The sequence below is a fragment of the Aplidium turbinatum genome, chromosome 1, assembly GCF_918807975.1.
Source record: "Aplidium turbinatum chromosome 1, kaAplTurb1.1, whole genome shotgun sequence".
NCBI classification, from domain to species: Eukaryota; Metazoa; Chordata; class Ascidiacea; order Aplousobranchia; family Polyclinidae; genus Aplidium; species Aplidium turbinatum.
The window spans coordinates 13,095,540-13,114,742 of NC_137472.1; the positions used below are offsets into that span (position 1 = coordinate 13,095,540).

The 19,203-nt window shown below is 37.7% G+C and overlaps 1 protein-coding gene across 1 annotated transcript in view; it reads left to right on the forward strand.

The window, feature by feature from the left end:
• Window positions 1-15,901, forward strand: part of LOC145781484 (uncharacterized) — a 30,919-nt gene extending 15,018 nt beyond the window's left edge. The window contains exons 2-9 of the mRNA XM_082593231.1: window positions 2,955-3,057; window positions 4,519-4,626; window positions 5,065-5,214; window positions 8,323-8,389; window positions 8,675-8,815; window positions 10,877-10,942; window positions 11,392-11,493; window positions 13,415-15,901. Coding sequence (XP_082449357.1) covers window positions 2,955-3,057; window positions 4,519-4,626; window positions 5,065-5,214; window positions 8,323-8,389; window positions 8,675-8,815; window positions 10,877-10,942; window positions 11,392-11,493; window positions 13,415-13,590 — 913 coding nt within the window. The 3' untranslated portion in view covers window positions 13,591-15,901. The remainder of the gene's footprint in view (window positions 1-2,954; window positions 3,058-4,518; window positions 4,627-5,064; window positions 5,215-8,322; window positions 8,390-8,674; window positions 8,816-10,876; window positions 10,943-11,391; window positions 11,494-13,414) is intronic.
• Window positions 15,902-19,203: the final 3,302 nt, after the last annotated feature.

A 19,203-nucleotide genomic window follows, 5' to 3' on the forward strand; every position in this document is an offset into this window, starting at 1 on the left:
TTGCTTCATCTGCAACACGAAAACGGGCGTATTACAGCGAATTGAAACTTGAAAGCTGGTCAGCCATAAGTTGCGATATTGTAGTGAAAAGGGAGCAATGTCAAGTCGAAAACTTAATCAAACGTCTCTCTGTAACTATTTTTCAAGGGTTGTTTACGGATGTCAGCAACTTTTAAATTTATTAAAGGTGACGTGCTGTTGAATTGATGTAAACATGAATGATTTTGCTTTCAACAGGTATATTTTCAAGCATATGATCAAGTTAGTATTTTCATTCCATTTACAGTATACCTTTTAGTAAACCTTTTCGTCTCTTGTTTCATGCTAATAAATCTAGTTCGTTGCTAAACTTTATGTTGCGCTTAGCTTAAAGAGTCGCAGTCCATCAACCGCTAGCCAACGCAGACGCATAGCATGTGTTTTGGTCGAGCTTTGTTTATAATAATTAACGGTAGGTCGAACGTAGCGATAACTCCGAGTGTGGCAATAAAAGCAATCCTAGTGTGACGACATAATTACGTCATCCATCTGCGTGACATTTCGCTGAATTTACGTTGCTGCTGATGAAACACGCTTTCGCCCCCATGGCCAAAAAAATAGTTAGGCGCCTATGATTTTAACTATTCAAAAGTACTAACTTATAGACAAAAACATTATTTTTTTTGTAACATTTTCTTTGTTTTATTTTTCCTTCATATCTTAAATTTTTCTGAAGGTGATGCAACCTTGCCAAATTTCTTTCAACTCAATAACTTACTTCGGTCACAAGCACGTTTTAACGTTTGCGTTTTGTCGCTTCTACCTTTTTCTACACCTTTGCTATGTTGACGTGAATTGTTTTTGATATCATGATCAGAAATAAAAACAACTGAACTGACATGACGAATTTTAATTTAATAGTTCAAACATTTTATTTTTATTCCTTTCTGCACGATTTCAACGTTTAGCGACGTTAAAACGATGTAAAAACGGCAATTGCAATTAGGCTACGGTACCCGATAATTTCCTTTCAAAAATTTCAAAAACTCGCCGAAAAAGGCTCTCGCCGAATAGGGAACTCGCCGAATCGGACTAGTCGAATCGGACTCGCCGAAACGGGCCATTCCGGCTCCAATTGATACCCAGCAATAAGTTTGTGAGGAAAGATTTGTAAAAAGCGATTGTTTCAGTATCATACGTCTTTAATTTGTATCGGTTATTTTATTGTCATGTTTATTGTCATGTCATATTCATATTCCCTTACGCTGACCCGGAACAGAGGTTTGATTGTGACGTAACGAAAGTGAGACCATTCGGAGAAAAGATCAAGCGTGGCTTTCTCTCACCAGGAATTGCCAGCGTGTGGCAGTTGCGGTACACACTGCATTGTTGTTGTATGGCATTTTTTTCAATGCTGCGTTGTTGCAGAATTGCTTTATTCTGTCGGATACCTAGCGAGAGACATAGCGTAAAACAAGAAGTTGCGCTGCAGTTGGTTGGATAATTCAGTGTTAAACAAAAACGGAACTAATTGTAACGAACACTTCATAAGTGTCGTGAAAACAGGGTGGGCGAAACATATTGTGCCCACCCTTGTTTCACGGCAGGGTGAGCGCCGCCCACCCTATTTCGACGCCTATGCCAGGGCACATATGACTATTATCATCATTTTGGTAGACGACGTGACAGTATGTGTTTGCCCGCCAAGCTATTTTGAAAACTCGGCGCCTATGGATAACGATATACCTTATCAGACTGACCATGCTATAACAGTATGGCGAAATCGATTTCTGATTATTAAAAATGAAGCTCGGCCACCCCCACTAGTGGGGAACAAACCGACAATGGATTATGATGATGATGATGAAGCTGGTACACTGTTGTTGCAAGAGCAGCAAGACTTATTCTACAATATAAGGTTTTTAAAAGCTAACCGGATTTTATGAAAATTTCACAGATATCGTCCTCTTTGAATGAAAACTATGGCTAAACTAAAAATATTACCTCTCCCATTTTTTCATATGTTATAGAGATGGTATCAAGGAATATTTTTCATGTAGACAAGTTTTTTGTATCACGTGATCCACAGGGTTAAAGTCAAGGTCAAAGCAAAGGTCAAAAGGTCATTACCCCCAAACATGCTTATTTTTGAAAATTAACCACAGAAATGAAATCCTTGACCAATTTCCTGCAAAATGACACCAATTTCACTAAAATACACCCATTGGTTGCTGAGAAATGGCATTTTGAAATAAGCCGGGTACCCCATTTTCCCCCAAAATACGAAATTTCACAGGGTTATATCTCCAAAACCACCAGCCGGATTTTGATAAAATTTATGCGTTTTTGCCCAAAACCTAACCACAAACCAAATTTGATGTAAATCGGTGATGGTGGTGTTAACAGCACTGGGTGAATTGAGCTGGAATGACCCTATATCCAGAAATCCAGGCCATGTGGTGCATAAGTAGCTGAAATACACCCACAAACTACAAATTTGATACCAATTTGTTTTCTCAGCAACATTATTAACCATGCAGTAATAACAAGCTAAAAGTATAACTGACCCCCTCCCCCGTCCATGTTTTGCATGAAACCACAAAGATTTAAGCAGGCCTGTAGCGATGCTTGTTCAGTAATCTTATTTAAGCTGTTTTGGCCTGTCTAACACTAACCTTTCGCTATAGCACTGCATATGTTGGTGTTGGTAGTAAACGCAATGCCAAATCTTTCACTTTTGGCAAAAATAAAGTATTTTTGTTATCATATACTGTATCTCAAAAAATTGATGTGATAGTAAAAATCTGAGTTCAGGTTCGGATTCAGCACCCCAAAATTACCTGAAATCAGTTTTCAAAGTCCAAACCGCAGAAAAAAAACCTTTTTTGTATACCAGTGTTATCATATATATTGCATTGCTCTAACGCATATTGTTCGCCTTTTGAAGTATTTTGTTCCAATTTTTTGACTTTCAGACAAGAAGATAATCTTCCTGGTTTTCAAGGAATAAAAACACATGATACTGCATCAACCAGCACAGCGTCTCAAAATGATTTCGATCGTCAGAAACTGGTGGAAGTAAGCTGTTTAGTGCTTGCTGAGTACATGATTTTAGTTGCTTGTTTGTTATTATGGTATATTGTTAGCAAAAGGAGAACTTGTCAACTGCACAAGGTACAGGCAAAAGTAGCGACTACAACACAAACAGAAAACACGACGCCTACCAATTATGAAGTCAGCACAGTTCGTGCTGGTACTTTCGGAAGTTTAAGTTCAACCGTTAACATCCTTAAGGAAATTGAATTACATTTTCAAATTCAAATGCGGTGTGCAAGCAGTACAAAAGAAACGCAACATCAATATTCAATAGTGTCCATGGTCGGAGAATCTTGCAGAAAGTTTCTAGTTTCTCCAAGAACGTTCCCGGTCAGGTTCTCCTTCTTGTGGCTTACAAGACTTATTATTTTGGCTGGTTTGGACCGTCAACATATATGTTATTTGTATGTAGTAAATTTTGAATGAATTTCGTTTACACTCTGTTTATGAAACTGTTGTCAGATGTCAGACTGAGAGTCTTTAAGCGTAATAATAAACACATTTTTATTGCTTTTTAAATAATAGTGTAAAACTTGTACAGTGAAATTCTAAGGATTATTTTATTTATTAACAAGAATTTGATTCCTTTATAAGTGGGTAAGTGAAACATGCTTTCCAAGTTAATGACATGTCAAAATTTATAGTGTATTCAGTATATCAGAGTGTACTGTATACAGTGCCCGCAAATGAAATGTTTACATAACTTGCGCAAATAAAATGTTGTTATGAAGATTCGCGTACAGTATTTTGTTGTTCTATCTCGCGCAGAACCTTTACATTTCGATTGCCTTATTTTTATGTTTTTAGTGAGACCTTTGTGAGTGTGCCAATGTCAAACTTTGGCCACTTTTTTGATTGTGCGATTGAATTAAATTTGTAAAAAGCCTTCATTATGTTTACTTACAGAGGGCACCACTTTGTGTGTTCTAACCAGGGCTATGGAATCGGAGGGATTTTGGCCTTGTCCGGAATCATTAAAAAAATAGGCTGTCTCCGGCTTCTTACAAAACAATGAACAATAAACTTTTTGTTTGCAATCTTTTTTCAAAATATTGTTTCTTGTTCTCCCTATTGTGCTCTAAATCTTTCCCAGGAAATGGAAGTGTTTGTTCTTGTCAGATTTAGTAAAAGTTGTCGTTTTAATTTCGATTACAACTTGAATGTAATTAAATTAAAAAAAAAAATTGGCAATCCTCAAAAATCTGGCAACACTGATGTCGGAATCGGCCAGTTATCAAACGAGGTGTCGGAGTCGTACATTCTTGCCCAACTCCTCAGCCCTAATTCTAACCAAAGATCATCTTTCTTTCTTCCGCCATGCAATTTTTCTGCGAATGAAAAGTTGTGATTCTAGAACAAATTAACAAACCTGGGACCATTCCCCCTTTCTTTTGATACAAGATGGCAGATGTCGTTGTAAAATTCTTGATTTGTTTTTTGCAGTCTCGCCGGTACAAGCAGAAGTATCTGAACATAAGCAAAGATTATCAAAAAATACTACATGAAAACACTCAATTGTTAGCTCATCTTAATGAGAGGATTTCGGGCGGTGTAAGTATTTTTCTAGATTAGTACATTTAAGAGTAGGTAGTGTGGCTAGTTGGGGCATTCTAGAAGTTTTAGTCAAAAAATTTCATACTCTGGTGCCTGGTGCTTAAAAATCTATAGTTGACAACCCATTTATTTTTGCTTGATTAGGAGATTATTTACCCTCGAACAGAGAAAACTTTTAAAAGCTTGATCCTGACAGTTTCACACTCTTCGAGAGGCTTTGACCAAGGGCCCATCACCGAGATGGGCAAAATAAAGATTTCGTTTTTCTGATTAATGTTTTTATTAACCGAAGTATTTCATCCACTGGACTAGATGCTCCTGCATGGAAAGTTGTTCTTGAAGTACGCTGCTCAAGCGCACATTCCCAAAGTCAAACTAGCACCTCTTGATCACGCCATTTATTTGTTCACAATTTTCACTCTGACTTTTCTCTAGCTGACCGAGATGAATCTTCGATGGCAAAAGTTTAACCAGAAAAGAGATATCCAAGTTAAAAAATATTTAAAAGAAATTGAGGAATTACAAGTGCAAATAAGAAACTCTACAGATTCAAGGGGAGTAATCACTTTTACAGAAGCACAACAGGTAGTTTTTTTTTCAAACTGTATTTTGCACATGTAATTCTACCAGTATTTCATCCACTGGACTAGATGCTCCTGCATGGAAAGTTGTTCTTGAAGTACGCTGCTCAAGCGCACATTCCCAAAGTCAAACTAGCACCTCTTGATCACGCCATTTATTTGTTCACAATTTATTGAGAGTTTTACCAGCTGAGCTATAGGGATTTCTTTTTTGATTCCGGGAAGCTCAATAAATTTATCTCAATTTTTTGTAATGTTGTACTTGATTAAGCTTTGTTTTGTGATAGAAGGTTACACCAGTGGCGGCTCGTGGTCTCAAAACATGGGGGGGGGGCTGCATCAACCAGTAGGCTAACCTACTGGTTGATATAAGTAGGCTAACCTACTGGTGTATAAGTAGTACATAAGTACACAAGTAGGCTAACCTACTGGTGTATATAAATAATTATAAACCTGTACCGGACTGGGTTACAAATGCACTGAGTTAGGGTTAGTAGCACAGTGTACAGTAACATGTTCTTTTAATTGGCTGTCGTTTAATGTTTTTATCATTTAAAGTAAACTTTTGATAATGGCTTGAATTTGGTTAAGTTTAGGTGGCCACCAGATGGAGCTAGTACTATTATGGGACTTGGTATTAACTTAGTTGGTTAGATCTATGCTTGTGCTTTCCAACGATAGCAAATTTGTTGAAATTGAACAACAAATGAATAAATGGGAGACAATTTCCATCAGGTGATTTTCAGTGCATTTCCACCCGTACTTCCTCCTTTATAATAGTCCATTCCAACCAGTGTGACGTATCATGACGTCATCATCCAGAGGGCGAATTGTGAAAGAGCACCAATAATTACAGTATTTGGCTTTACTTCACATCAAAACTAGTCTGTCTCAGTGACTTCTCAAAACACAGATCAAGTAAAGTAACCTACGATCCCTTCACCTAATCACCGATAGCTTACACACGCTTACCCTAAAGATTTACGAGAACCAAAGTTGGAATCCCTGACCAGGGTCTGTTCTATTTGCAGTCCCTGCAGCGCTTGTTCAGTAATGCTAGAAAACTTTTTTCTGAAAAACCTACGTCATAAAAAAAAGAACAAGCAACACCGGACCTGCAAAATTTGCAGACCCAGAGTTGCCAATTAATTTTTGATGTTATTTTGAGTGAAAATAGTCATAGTTAATTTTGACAAATACACTTCTTTTGTTAATTGCATACAGTAGTTCTTTACAAACCACCAACATCAAGTCTGTGATTGTAATTACTTCCAATACAGTAGTAGCTCTTAACCCACACAGCAAATCCATTGAACCAACATAAAAAATAACAGATTTGCTGTCTGGGAAGTCCAATTGCTTTGTCCAAAAAAAAACAAGTTTTGGATTAAATTCATTTTAATATTTGTTGAGATTATTCATTGTATTTTTATCAGAACATAGTTTCAATAACCAAGTAGTGGTCAAACACGTAACACAAAATTGGGCTTGTGGTATCTGAAATGGAAAAAAAAGTTGGGCTCATCATGATAGTGTATTAACATAGGCCACAGTATTAGGCTATTCATATATTTTTTTGAAATGCTGTTGAAAGAAGTATTATATTATTCTGTACTATAAAATGTTTATTGTGGAACTGCTAATTTTAAGACATAAGTTTTCCTTACTATAAAGTAAAGAACAAAATTCTTGAATTTTAGATGGCAACAGTTTTTGTTTGCAATCTGTATACAAAATATTGTGTCTTGCTCTCTGTGTTGCGCTCTAAAACTATATATATTATATCAGTAACATAGAAGTGTTTGTTCTTGTCAGTTCTTGTGCAATTTTCCATTTCGATTTTGATCACAACATAAAACAAAATTAAATTAAATTTTAGAAGAGGACAAAAATTAAAAAGATCTGGCAACACTGAAGCGGAGTCGGCCTGTTATGAACTGAGAAGTCGAAATCGTATATTTTTCGCCCGACTCCACAGCCCTGCTTGAAGGAGACATTTATAACCAATAGTATTATATATCATATCCAGGCCTTAAAACTCGCATTTTTTTCCGGCAGCCATCGTGGCCTGCCGGGAGCTCCGTTTCGGCGGCCAAATCTGCGCGCTTGGAGGCCAAAATACAAATAACGATAGAATTAAACTTGCTACAATGCTATAATGATTACTTAGCGTTTGTTAAAGTCTGGGCGACGTCCTCCAATAGAATCGTTGTACCACGCAATAACTGCTTTATCGGGATTGTAATCCGGTATTGCGGGACCATCGAACGGCACTAAATTGTTTCAGCTGCTCAGTAAATTGTTCAACTGCATTACCGTTTACCGAATACCGCCTTTCTTACAATCTGACCATTTATACCGTTATGATGTCACCATTAAGGGTGTGAAGTCACTAACCCATAGCGGAAACATTTCTCAACTATGAAGACACGTGTTTTCCCCTTGCATGTCAACCTAGTTCTCCTTTTTAACAATGATTCAATGCCCGACAACAACATTGCATCAAACATAAAAACGACAATATTGCCAGCCGATGTAAATTAGCACTTCGGATTAAGACTTTGTCAAAATAAACATCGGGGAATTACAGTACAAACAAGACTTAGTCAAACAGGCAAATGCGCGAAGGTTTTTTAGAAAATTATTCTAGAATCTAGATCATTAAATAAGCGGAAAAATCGTATTGTTTTTGTTCAATTATGTTCGTCTAGTACTGCTCTAGAATCGTGCACAAAATTGCAAACCTGCGACCTGTGGTTTCGCATCACGGCAATTAACGACTCGCGTCGGTTGTCGGCTGCATAGCCGAGTGGTGAGAGCCCTGGAACGGGCGCCGGTTCGACACCGCTCAAGAGCATGCAGCTGTGTCTTTAGCAGGACACTTAAAGGCATGCCTGAAGGTGGACATGAAGATTGGCTTTCTTGCTTTCTCGTCCACTTAATCTAAATCTTCAACCATCAGGTGTAAGCCTGGATACGACAAACAACAACAAACAAACAAAAGACTCGCGCATTCGCCCTCAATGAATGAATGCGCGTCGCGCGTTGGCGTAATGCGCTCACGCATTTGCGAATGCGCGGGTACAGCTGTTGCATATATCCATATATCCAGATCAAAGAGACTCCTGATGGCGATCCTCAACCGGACAGCGTCCGTAGGAAGTCTGATTGTGATCTCGGTAAGAATACTTTTCCTTTTGGTTTGGTTGTTCTTCTGGTACAAACTAAGTTGAACTACCACAAGATATATAGGATAATTTGCTTTTTATTCCGACGGAATAAAGACAGTTTCAGACGTTTCATCATCTTATATATCTTGTGATAGTTGAGCTTAGTTTGCACCAGAAGAACGTATATTGTTATTTATCACTAGTTGTTACGTTTTTTGTTCCAATGACACAATCTAAATGTGAAGGATGCTGTCTTATTGTTTATTGTTTTGGCTGTTCGATTTTTTCAAGCAGATTTTGTTGGAATGCAAAAATGGGGCGGGCAATTTAACGTATTAGAGAACAGCTACACGCCCAGTCAAGCCGGTGCAAGAGAGAAGCCCAATTACGGATCCAAGGGATGCGATGCCAGGAAATTCAATGTTCAAAATAAATGTATGACATAGTCCAATTTGAAGTTCTTATGTTGCAGATCGCGATTTCGGATATTGAACCCTCTTCAGTATAACTTTATAAACAGCGTAGTACAGTAAAATTTACAGCAGTTCACTTTAGAAGATTACTAAAATTGTTATGTGTTTGCCAAGAAACAAATTAGTCTGCGAAATTAGTCTGTAAGCAGTCATAATGACAATTTTTATGCAAATTATGAAGGTAATTAGGCCATGCATTATAAAAGCAAAGTGACAAACATTAGGTTTGATTTTTTTGGATTTGAAATTTCTTACTTATTGAAAAACAAGAAGCCAAGTTTGTTTCGCTGAATGTTATTAAACAAGCAGAGCATTTCTAGCTGATGAGTTTTTGATCTCTAACTAACAGTAACTTCATAGTTTAAAATCTTTTTTTTTGCATTTAGTTATTACTTTTGCAATATATTACATAGTTACTCGGAAAACTTCTAGATTTATTTTTGTACGTATTTTAATTAATATTTAAGAACACCCCATTTTCATCATATCACCTCCTGTACGTCTGAATCTTAGCCTGGATCATTAATTATTTGACAAGTCTATCTCAACATCCCCCACCCTTCATGACTTCCTTCAACTCAGCAATGTTCAACGTGTTGCTGTTTTTATTGTATTCACAAGTCTTGGACGTGTACACGACATTCTGGTACGGTCAACTTCACGCGAGCCGACAGTTGGTCGCGGTCGATTTATCGTTGAGACATCACACCGCGAAACTACTTGGTGTAAACTCTATCTATGCCGTTCGTTGAGCATTTTTTGTCTTGAGTTTTGTTTAGCTGTTTTTGTTGACCATTGTTCTCATCACACTTTTTTCACTGGACACTTGTTGTGACAAAAAAATTACCCAATATTTAAACAAAAACTACAAGCTACGAACAACAATTTTCAGTGCCATACCATGGCTACCTAAAGATACGGCCTGGTTTGTTACATTTTGCAGAAATTTCCAGTTTTTGCCAACTTTGGGCGACTGTTTAAAATAGATGAATTTTTTCGCCTTCTTTACTGTTTTCCCCAGATGACACAATAGGTTTTAACATCATCAGATATTGAAAAACAAAGGCAATTTGATTCGAAGATTTTAGTCAAACTGTTAATTTTTCAATAACAGTCTGATTGAGCGTTTTTCAACTTATTTTTTCTCATTTGCTACTGCTTCTCCAAGCCAGCAAAAAGCATTTATATCATTAAGAGAGAGCAAAAAGTAAAAACATCTCAGAAAATGTCAGTCAAACACTTGCAGTAGCGGTAATCAAAATCTGCAAAATGTGACAAATCAGGCCGCATCTCCAGGTGGCCATGGCCATACATAGAAAGTACTGCAGATTACTTTGAAGCAAACATAGTAATGTAAATGTAAACGTGATAGGCAGTATTGTTTGAAACAAAAGTATCTAAAAAAAAGATTTGATTTTATCAAAACTTCCCTATATTTCGTTATAACATTCACACCAATTCATTCAATTGTATTGTGATTGTGACTCATCTTACTTCCAGTTGTAGGTTAGCTTTTTGTTTGTTCGTAGCTTGTATTTTCCTCTTCCAAATGTATTGAATCACACTTTTGCGTTACAAGTGTTTGTTGAAAATAAATGCGTCAAGAATTCAACATTGATATACAAAAATATCAATACTTGGCAAGATATGCCCATTGCCCAATGGATGAAATAGAATTTATCCCAAGTAGTCTCGAGACTGGATTAGCTGGCAGCAAAATGTCCCTGCGATAGGTCGACCGTGATCAAATGTCAAGTTTGCTGCGCCACAGTGTCGTGTACCTGTCCAAGATTTTATGAGATGTATACATTGAAAACAACAGTGTGTTGAACAAACAAGTTATGCCAAATGAATGAAATATGCTCTATGTAAAATAGTCTTGCTGTGAAATGTCCCTGCGACAGGTTGGCCGCACCACAATGTCTCGCGTGAAGTCGGTTGCGCTAGAATGTCATCTTCCCGTCTTGGACGACCCCGCCTGATACGTTATTCTGTTTCATGTATTTATAATTCTTTTGCACAGCACAAGGAGAAATATCTTCCGGGTCTCTGAGGAAAGATGCTAAGCGCCGTAGATGGCTTAACCATGGTATTTATCGCTTTCTTGTTTTGTTATATGTTGGTTTATTTTGATCCATACGCATGTCCCTCGTTTGTGCAAATGCTGATTTGTGTCAAACATCAAATGCTTAGGTTTGCCGGAACCAGCCACTTCTTTGAGAAACTTTTTCTAATGATTTTTTCCACAAAATTGACATCTAACTCTTTAATAACGTTACTTTTTATTGCAATACCGAATAAGCTGATTGAAGACATAGCTAAAATATGGTTATGTGAAAAATATGTAAATATGTTTAGTTTACAATAAAAGCAAAATACTTTTCAATCTTTGCATATTTTGCTTTAATTTTTTCTGAAGGATAAGTTCTTTTTTAACAATGGTGTTTACAGTTTTGTAGTTTTAACCATCATACCAGTGGTCAAGCAGCGTGTTCTTCAATTGCAATGAACCAATCTTAATTTCTTTACGTTATTTAGCGTGTCGCATCATTGAAGAAAAGCTGAGCACCAACGAACACAAATTTATGAGGCATGGCTTGCGACTGGAACCTCAGGAAATTGATAAGTTGGACCATGGCTGTAAGTGATAATATAATCATTATTATGGTGGCTAATGGTAAAAAAGTTTATCTGAAAGCGCATCTTGTCTTGACAGATTGAAGTTTTTGCCTGTTTGAAAAATATTCCATGCGCTTGATGATGTTATAGGGATAGAAAATTATCTTTGACGCGTGTTGCTTCATTGCAAACGGTGAGAACCGAAGCTTGAAATTAATAGTTATATGTTTTGTTTGTCCCAATATTTGCAGATTTAGCTTTTAAACATTTTTCTTTGAGCAATTTTCCACATTTTCTTGCATGGTTGCTGAAGCTATGATGGCTCTTTCTGCGGGGTCACGTGACTAACCATTGGAATCTTTACGTTTTGTGGTTTGGCTGATTTTTTACTAAATTGCTTCCTTCCACCGACCATCTCTTCTCTCTAACCTAACTCAATGCAACACAGCATTTCTCAAACTTAACCTTAGTCTCTCTCTGTCGCCATTCACTTCAAAAACCATTGAGTTGTTGGCCCAGTACTTATTTCCTGCAACACATGCCATACCCCCTCAACTTCCCAAAGCAGATGTTGTAACATCCATCAATTCCGCCACCACTATCAGCATCATCTCCCTAACTTTCCATCACTCATCCATCGCTTCTTTTCTGAGTTTTTTTTATGTCTTTTATGGTTGCTTATGTCGGCTGCATAGCTAACTGGTGAGAGCCCTGATACGACACTCGAAAGCGCGCCGGTTCGACACAGCTAATGAGTATGCAGCTGTGTTTTCGGCAACACACTTAAATACAATACATGCCTGAAGGTAGATACAAGGATTGACTTCTTTCCCGTGCACTAAATCTAAACCTTTAACTACCTGGCGTAAGCCTGGATACAAAAAAAGGTCAAAGCTTCAAACACTCTTTCACTTTGTTTCTGTTGGAATGTTTTTTGTATCTTGTAATTATTTTTCTTAGTTATTACGTTCTTTAGAAAAGGCATTTCTTTTCAAAAAGTTCAATTCATTGTGCAATTTTTAGCTAAATACAGTAATTTATTTTACACCGGTTCGGTGCAAGTTTGCGTCAATAAAAAGTCTCCATAATTGCCAATTTTCTGCCATCTGTCGCAGTTCTTGGCTGTGCTTTGTAAGAGATCGAACCCTTCGCATGAAAGTTTGTGCTGGTCTTCCTTGGTTTCATTTGCCTGTGATTAATTGATAACAGGAGGATGTCATCATAAACTGAGTTTGTTGACCATGCCATATTCTATTTATAGTTTCGGTAGAGAGTTTGCTTTCTTGTACCAAAGACAGGCAAGACACAACAATACAATAGGGTTGAGCATTATAACAATATATTTTACATACTTACAAATAAAATAGTCGGCTGCATTGCTAAAAATAGTCGGCTGCATTGCCAAGTGGTGAGAGCCCTGGAACGACGTTCGAAAGGGCGCCGGTTCGACACCGTTTAAGAGCATGCGGCTGTGTCTTTGGCAAGACACTTAAAGGCACGCCTGAAAGTGGTCACGAAGATTGGCTTCCTTGCCTTCCCGTCCACTTAATCTAAATCTTCAATCACCGGGCGTAAGCCTGGATACGACAAACAAAAAACAAACTTACAAATAGTTTTAACAATCGAACGTTTTCGGCTTAACTTAAGCCCTCATCAGGAATCTGAAAATATTTATAAAAATGCAATAAATTTCAACTTCTTAAAGGTAGCACCAGAGAAGTTGACGTTTATTGAAGCAGGAGAGTTCTTCCTACAGCACCACATAACAAGACTTTGTGAATATGTTCAGTCTATAAAATTTCCAAATACGCATTTCACTGCCGATTGACTCAAACGTGCCTTGTTGAAGTTTTCAGAAGGTTCCATCAAATTAAAAAGATATTTATTTTGAAAAATAATTCCATTGTTTTCTTTGATGACATTTCCTTTTTATTCGATTTAGTTCGCAGCTCAGTGGAGAAGAAAGTGATGCACGCCTTGGAAATTTGGAAGAATAGGGAAGGCAAGGGAGCTACTGCAGACAAGCTGTTGGATATACTGGAAGATGTTGGCCGCAAGGACATCAAGGAGACCATCCAAGAGATTTTTGATTCCGCTCCCGAAGAGGGATGGTGCTAGCAGAGAGGACGGAGTGATCTTTTGCGGTTTTGGTTAACAGAAGAGTCAAACATTTTACTCTACTAAAATCAAAGCTAACTGACATGACAGCCAACAAACTCATATCATGCAGTGAAAGATATACTCGCGTGTCTACTCGCGTGTTGTGTACAGACAAACAATATGCCGGTTTCTCTTTTTATCGGCGTGTCTTACGCTGCAGTTTACGCCTTTATGCCCAGTTTTTTATGAAAATTATTTGTGAATTTAGTGGTGGGGTGGCTTAGCAGATCAGGCGCTCGCTTTCTAATAACGCAAACCTGGTTCGACTCCCGGCTTAGCCTGGTTGTTGCACCGCTTACCCAAAATGTAATAAATTAAGTGGATGTCGTAACCAAAAAGTGGCCGAAAAAAAGAAACTGGCAACCCTACTTTCGTTATACCGAAGGTTGAGGGTGATGGGATCTTTAGCTTCTCATTCGCCAAAGCTCCGTAACTGAGTCTGGGACCTTTACTCTACTTGTGAATTACATTGTTTCTGTGAGGCGGCATCTTCTGCTTCAATTCTCCATTGTTTCTCTCCGACTAAGACTTGAATTGCTTTGCGATGGTGAACCGTTGTGTGATGTTTAACTCTTCCTGACTTCTTACGTGATTTTATTGTGATTTAATTCGAAAGGTCGCATCTAGAATATTCTATTGACGCGTCATTGGTCCTATTGTGTTTTTTTATCGTGTGCTGAATTACTTTCATTGTATCAATGAATATTTACGTCAAATATCAACGATGTTTTTCAATGTATTTTGCACTATTAATTAGTTTTATTTCGACTTATCACAACAACTCATACTGTTGCAATCCGTTTCCACTCAATCTATTCTGCTGTTTTCATTAGCCTCTTCGCCATTTGTACTTAAATTGATATAAAACGGGGCACTTATGTTTTACCCCAAGATGCACCTTTTACGTACGACAAGATCACCTGTTCTGTAACTTACCAGGTTTCTCTTTTGATCGGTGCCTGATATTTTGTTTTTCTCAAATTGCATGATTTACATAAAAATATAACCGAGCCACTTGTTTGCATTGTGCCTCGCAGCAAACTCTTCTTGTTGCAATGTCTTTCTGTCGAGTTATGTGCCGTGGGTGCCCGTACGTTGTTATAGTATAAAAAGATGGTTACCAATTACTTAAACCCAACTACTATCAAGCAATCAGGAGGCAGCAAAACGCGTCTTAACTCTAGCGATGTCAATTTGAAAAGAAATTCTGAAGTAGTCGCAAGATGACGTCACGGAACTAATTGATCAACAATCGATGAAAATTGAAGATTTAACGTTTGCAAGCAAAGGATTGGAAATGAAGGGGAATCCGTAACAACCTTGTTATTTCCATTTACCTGTATCACCAGCTGTAGCTACTTTAAAACTCCGCTTACTCACTGATGCCGTCAGCGGCCTGTTTCGTTTCTTAATACCTATAAGCTGTGGGCGCCATTTCATTGTTTTGGTTGGAATCAGTGTATACAGTTTTCGAATCTTGAAAAGTAATATTTTGCTTACTTCTTCTTCAACGGTAGGCTACTTTTTCCATTTTTTATGCTTTTTGGTTTCCTGTCAAGAATTAACTGCGCCAGGCTTATTTCTATTGCAAGGTGCGTTTTTATTCATGTCAAGTTGCCATTCCCTGTCTCATTCCAAGTGCCAATGATTGTGATGGCACATTGACCATACGGTCGCAAGTCAATACCTGAAGTTTTCAAGTCGCTTTCCAAAAGTTATAAACCTCATTTTTGCTTCATAACATTTAAAGTATCTTCATTTTCAACGCTTCTTGGTGTACTTTGCTATCCTGTCCACTTTATCTTCAAACTGCCTGGTTTGACCTAGTTAGCAAAACTTTCTCTTTTTGCATCGTTTCTATATAGGGCCACAGGAAAAAGAGAAGGGAACGTTTGCTAGTTTGGAAGCCTGAGTACGATGTAAAATAGTTTATCAATTAAAAAAATAAACTGCAAAAGCGCGAAACTTCATTTGCTCAACATTGTTTTTCACTTGTAGCCTAGTAGCCAACTTATGCAATTTCTAAATTTTCATTGTAATTTTTTCCTAATTGTAATTTTGTTTTTGAGCCAAGGATATAGATTATAGATATCTCTGTTTTGAGTTGTTGACCAGAGTCTACATCACGTGTTGAAACTCCATTAATATTTTGTGTAGGTTTTATTGGTGTGTTTTGTACGTCGGCAAATACTTTGTTCCAGCTGTAAATCCTATCTTGTGGAGCAGTGGATGACTTAGTGCGTTGCGTTGTGTTAAATACAATTTTGATAAAAACATCATGTCTTTCGTTAGTAAGCCCAGTCAAACTACCGAGGGCAGCACTATTCTGCATCGTCGTTTCAACCATGCCTGTTCCCTGAGACAATGAAATGAATCATCGATGGTTGAGTTCACTGCTTTTGTAGTTGTAGACCTACCACGCTTTATTGACAACTTTTTTTGCTGCAGTGGATGAAACCGTCTGAAGGCGATTTTCATGAGTGTCTGCTCAACATTGCAAGGATCTCTGTTCAACTCCCGTCGTAACTGTTTAAGCGAAACGTTTACAAAAATTATTTTTCTTATTTTTAGTCTATCCTATGAAGCCTTTTGGCTCTGTGTTGCTCTCCCAACTTTCCACTTTTATAGAGAGAAAGAAACCTTTTATTTTGTCTGTTGCGAAAAATAGTATAGCCTACGGTACAAATATAAACCGGTACAAATATATGCAGAGATGTAGCCTACGTATACGCCGCAAATTCTACGCCGTAGACTTTTTGTTTACGCTAACGCTTACGGCCATATTTTTTTGGATAGTTGTTGCTTTAGGCTACGCCGTAAAGTTTTCGCGGTTTTTTAGCGCATAGCGTCAACGTATACTTTTTAATGTATTTTTTCGCCACAACACGCCAATACCTTCCAGCGCTGCAGTTGAAAGAATGTTTTCAATGGGCAAAGACATATTGAAACCAAAACGCAGCAAAATGTCAGATAAACACTTTCAGATGCTTGTGTTTCTTTGTGGAAATTCAAAATAAAGCTTGTTTGTTTCGAGTGGTTTATACCGTGTGAATGTTTGGCACCAAGCAAACAAAATGAGTTTACGCTAGTGTATGCGCTGACGCCGCCATTTCTTTTACAAGTTACGTTGACGCATACGGCGTATGGTTTTTCAAACGTTTGCGTTTACGCTGACGGCGTCAATATTTTTGTATACGCGCAGGCCTACATCACTGAATATATTCAACAACAGACAGGAAGCAGCCAAAGACTAACTTATATTAGTCATCGAGTCAGCTGCTTCCCGTGTTTTTAATATAGCATCGTCGACTAAATGAAAAAGTGCCTGTACCATGGCAACTTTGTCTCAAACTTGACCAAAACTGCTGAGTTGAGTAAGCGTAGGCTAATTAACAAAATAAACGTAAAACATTGGCAGGAAAAACTTTTCTTCCAAAAAATATATGTGTTGCAGCCAACGTAAGTTTGAAAGCTTTTTTGCACAAATTAATTTTTATTGATGAAAATTTTCATCCAATTTAAGGTTATATTGGGTATTCGAAGCGTAGTTTCTTTAGATTACATTGATATTTTCCGTTTGTTTCCAGTGTGTTATTTTGTCCTATTTGTCTGAATAGGAATCAATCGGACAAAGCTTGAAGTTTATACGGAACAATCAATCAGCTGATTATTCATCAAAACATGAAGAAGACACAACAAAAATACATGCAAATTTTAGGTTTTACAGTCAAACTTCGATACTATGCCACCTTGCTATTATGCCACCCTCGCTACTATACACTTTTGACGTCACCAGCTAAATTCAATAGAAAATATATTTACTATGCCACCCCTTACCCTCGCTAGTAGCCTATGCCACATGAGAGTACAGCATTACTGTATTAACGAAACAATTAACGTACGAACGAAACGATTAAACGGTTGTAAAACGGCAAAAGTATATGTATGTGCATGTAATGTGTTCTCTCAAGTTATCTACTGTAGCTCAGCCCAAACCTATGAGGAATCATCAGCTGGCGCATGTTCTTTCGGCGAATTTCGCACACCTCGTTGTCTAGCTAGCCGATCGCATCACACTGGGCTTTCCGCTTCTCTGCTGCATGAACTTCCAGACAGTGCTCCATGCCCGCTGGGCATCCTCGAACGAATCGATTTCCTCCTCAACAGTTATCTCATCATCTTCGCTTTCAACCGGCTCCTCGCTGCGCAACATTTCCTTCGCAATTTCATCCAGTGTGAAAGATCCACCAGTCTCGAGGCGCTCATCAGCTTCAAGAAAGTCAGACAGCTCGATCTCTTTGTTCTGGTGCATCTTTTCCTCAGCAGGCAGAGCTTCCCAGATCTCGAGCAGACTAACATCATCTGGCTCAGATTGGATTTCCTCGTATCGTACAACACATTGTGGCATTACATGGTCACGTCACAAGGCTGTTTTTCCAAACTCTCGCTACTATACCTTATTCCCTCGGTCCCAAAGGGTGGCATAGTATTAGTATCGAAGTTTGACTGTATTTGTGATGAGGAGATAGCAAAACGACCTTACGGTCTACTAGTCAGTTGCGACCAGAGAAAGAACAATTTGAGTTATGAAACGATTCAGCAATTTAACCAAATCAGTTGTTGCACTTAAATTAGCAAAGTTTCAGGTATTTTTGATTATATTGTAGCCTATTGCTTCATCGCAATGACAATGGCGTGCCCCGTAAAAGTCAAAACTTTTGTGAAATATCAAAAGTCTTCCACAGAACGCTGCTTTTGCGAAGAACACCGTTTGAAAAAACATGCCATACATTGAGAATAATGATGTCTGCAAAGCTGGAAACTAGTAGGCCTACACAATTTTGTTTTTGAATAGGTGGCAGTAAAGAGTTTGAAAAACACAAGTTTGCTTTTTTTCTTATTTTGCATCGATCTCTCACCTTTCGCCGATAATAATATCGTGCTTCAGATGCAGTTGGGAAGTAGCCCGTTTGACAAACTACAAGCACTGGCAGGTCTCTCAGAAGTTCAAGCTGTTTCCTATGTTTAATAATTGTTTTTTAAATGTAGCTAAACAACTTCAACCAGCCTCAAGTTGTGTAACTTTTGCGTAGACCCAATCATAATTTGAGTGGAGTTGAATTCAAAGGTTTAGCAAAATGTAAAACCCATTCTTAATTAATTAATCAATTGATCATTCTTAATCAATTGAATGAACAGTTCCCTATCGTACGGTATAACTACATGAAGTATAACATTGGCTTATTTTATTTAAATTTTAAACAGTTGTTGATGCGTTGTATTGGATTAGTAGCCTATAGTGAAAGATTTCTAAAATATGAAGCTAATGTCTTCATCTTCACTTGTAGACTATTTAGCTGAAAAGTAGATGTAAAGTTTTAAGCTTTGAGAAAGCAGTTGATTAACTAGTGTAAAAAAAGTTTAAAGAAAGCAGTTAGTTTAAAAAAGATTATTATAGCTAAATCTAGGCTAGCCGATATGCTGAAGAACAAAGCAGATGCCCAAGTTGTCAGGACAACAAAGTAACAGCTAAAAAGTGAAAGATTCTGACCTAACTGAAATCAAGTTTAA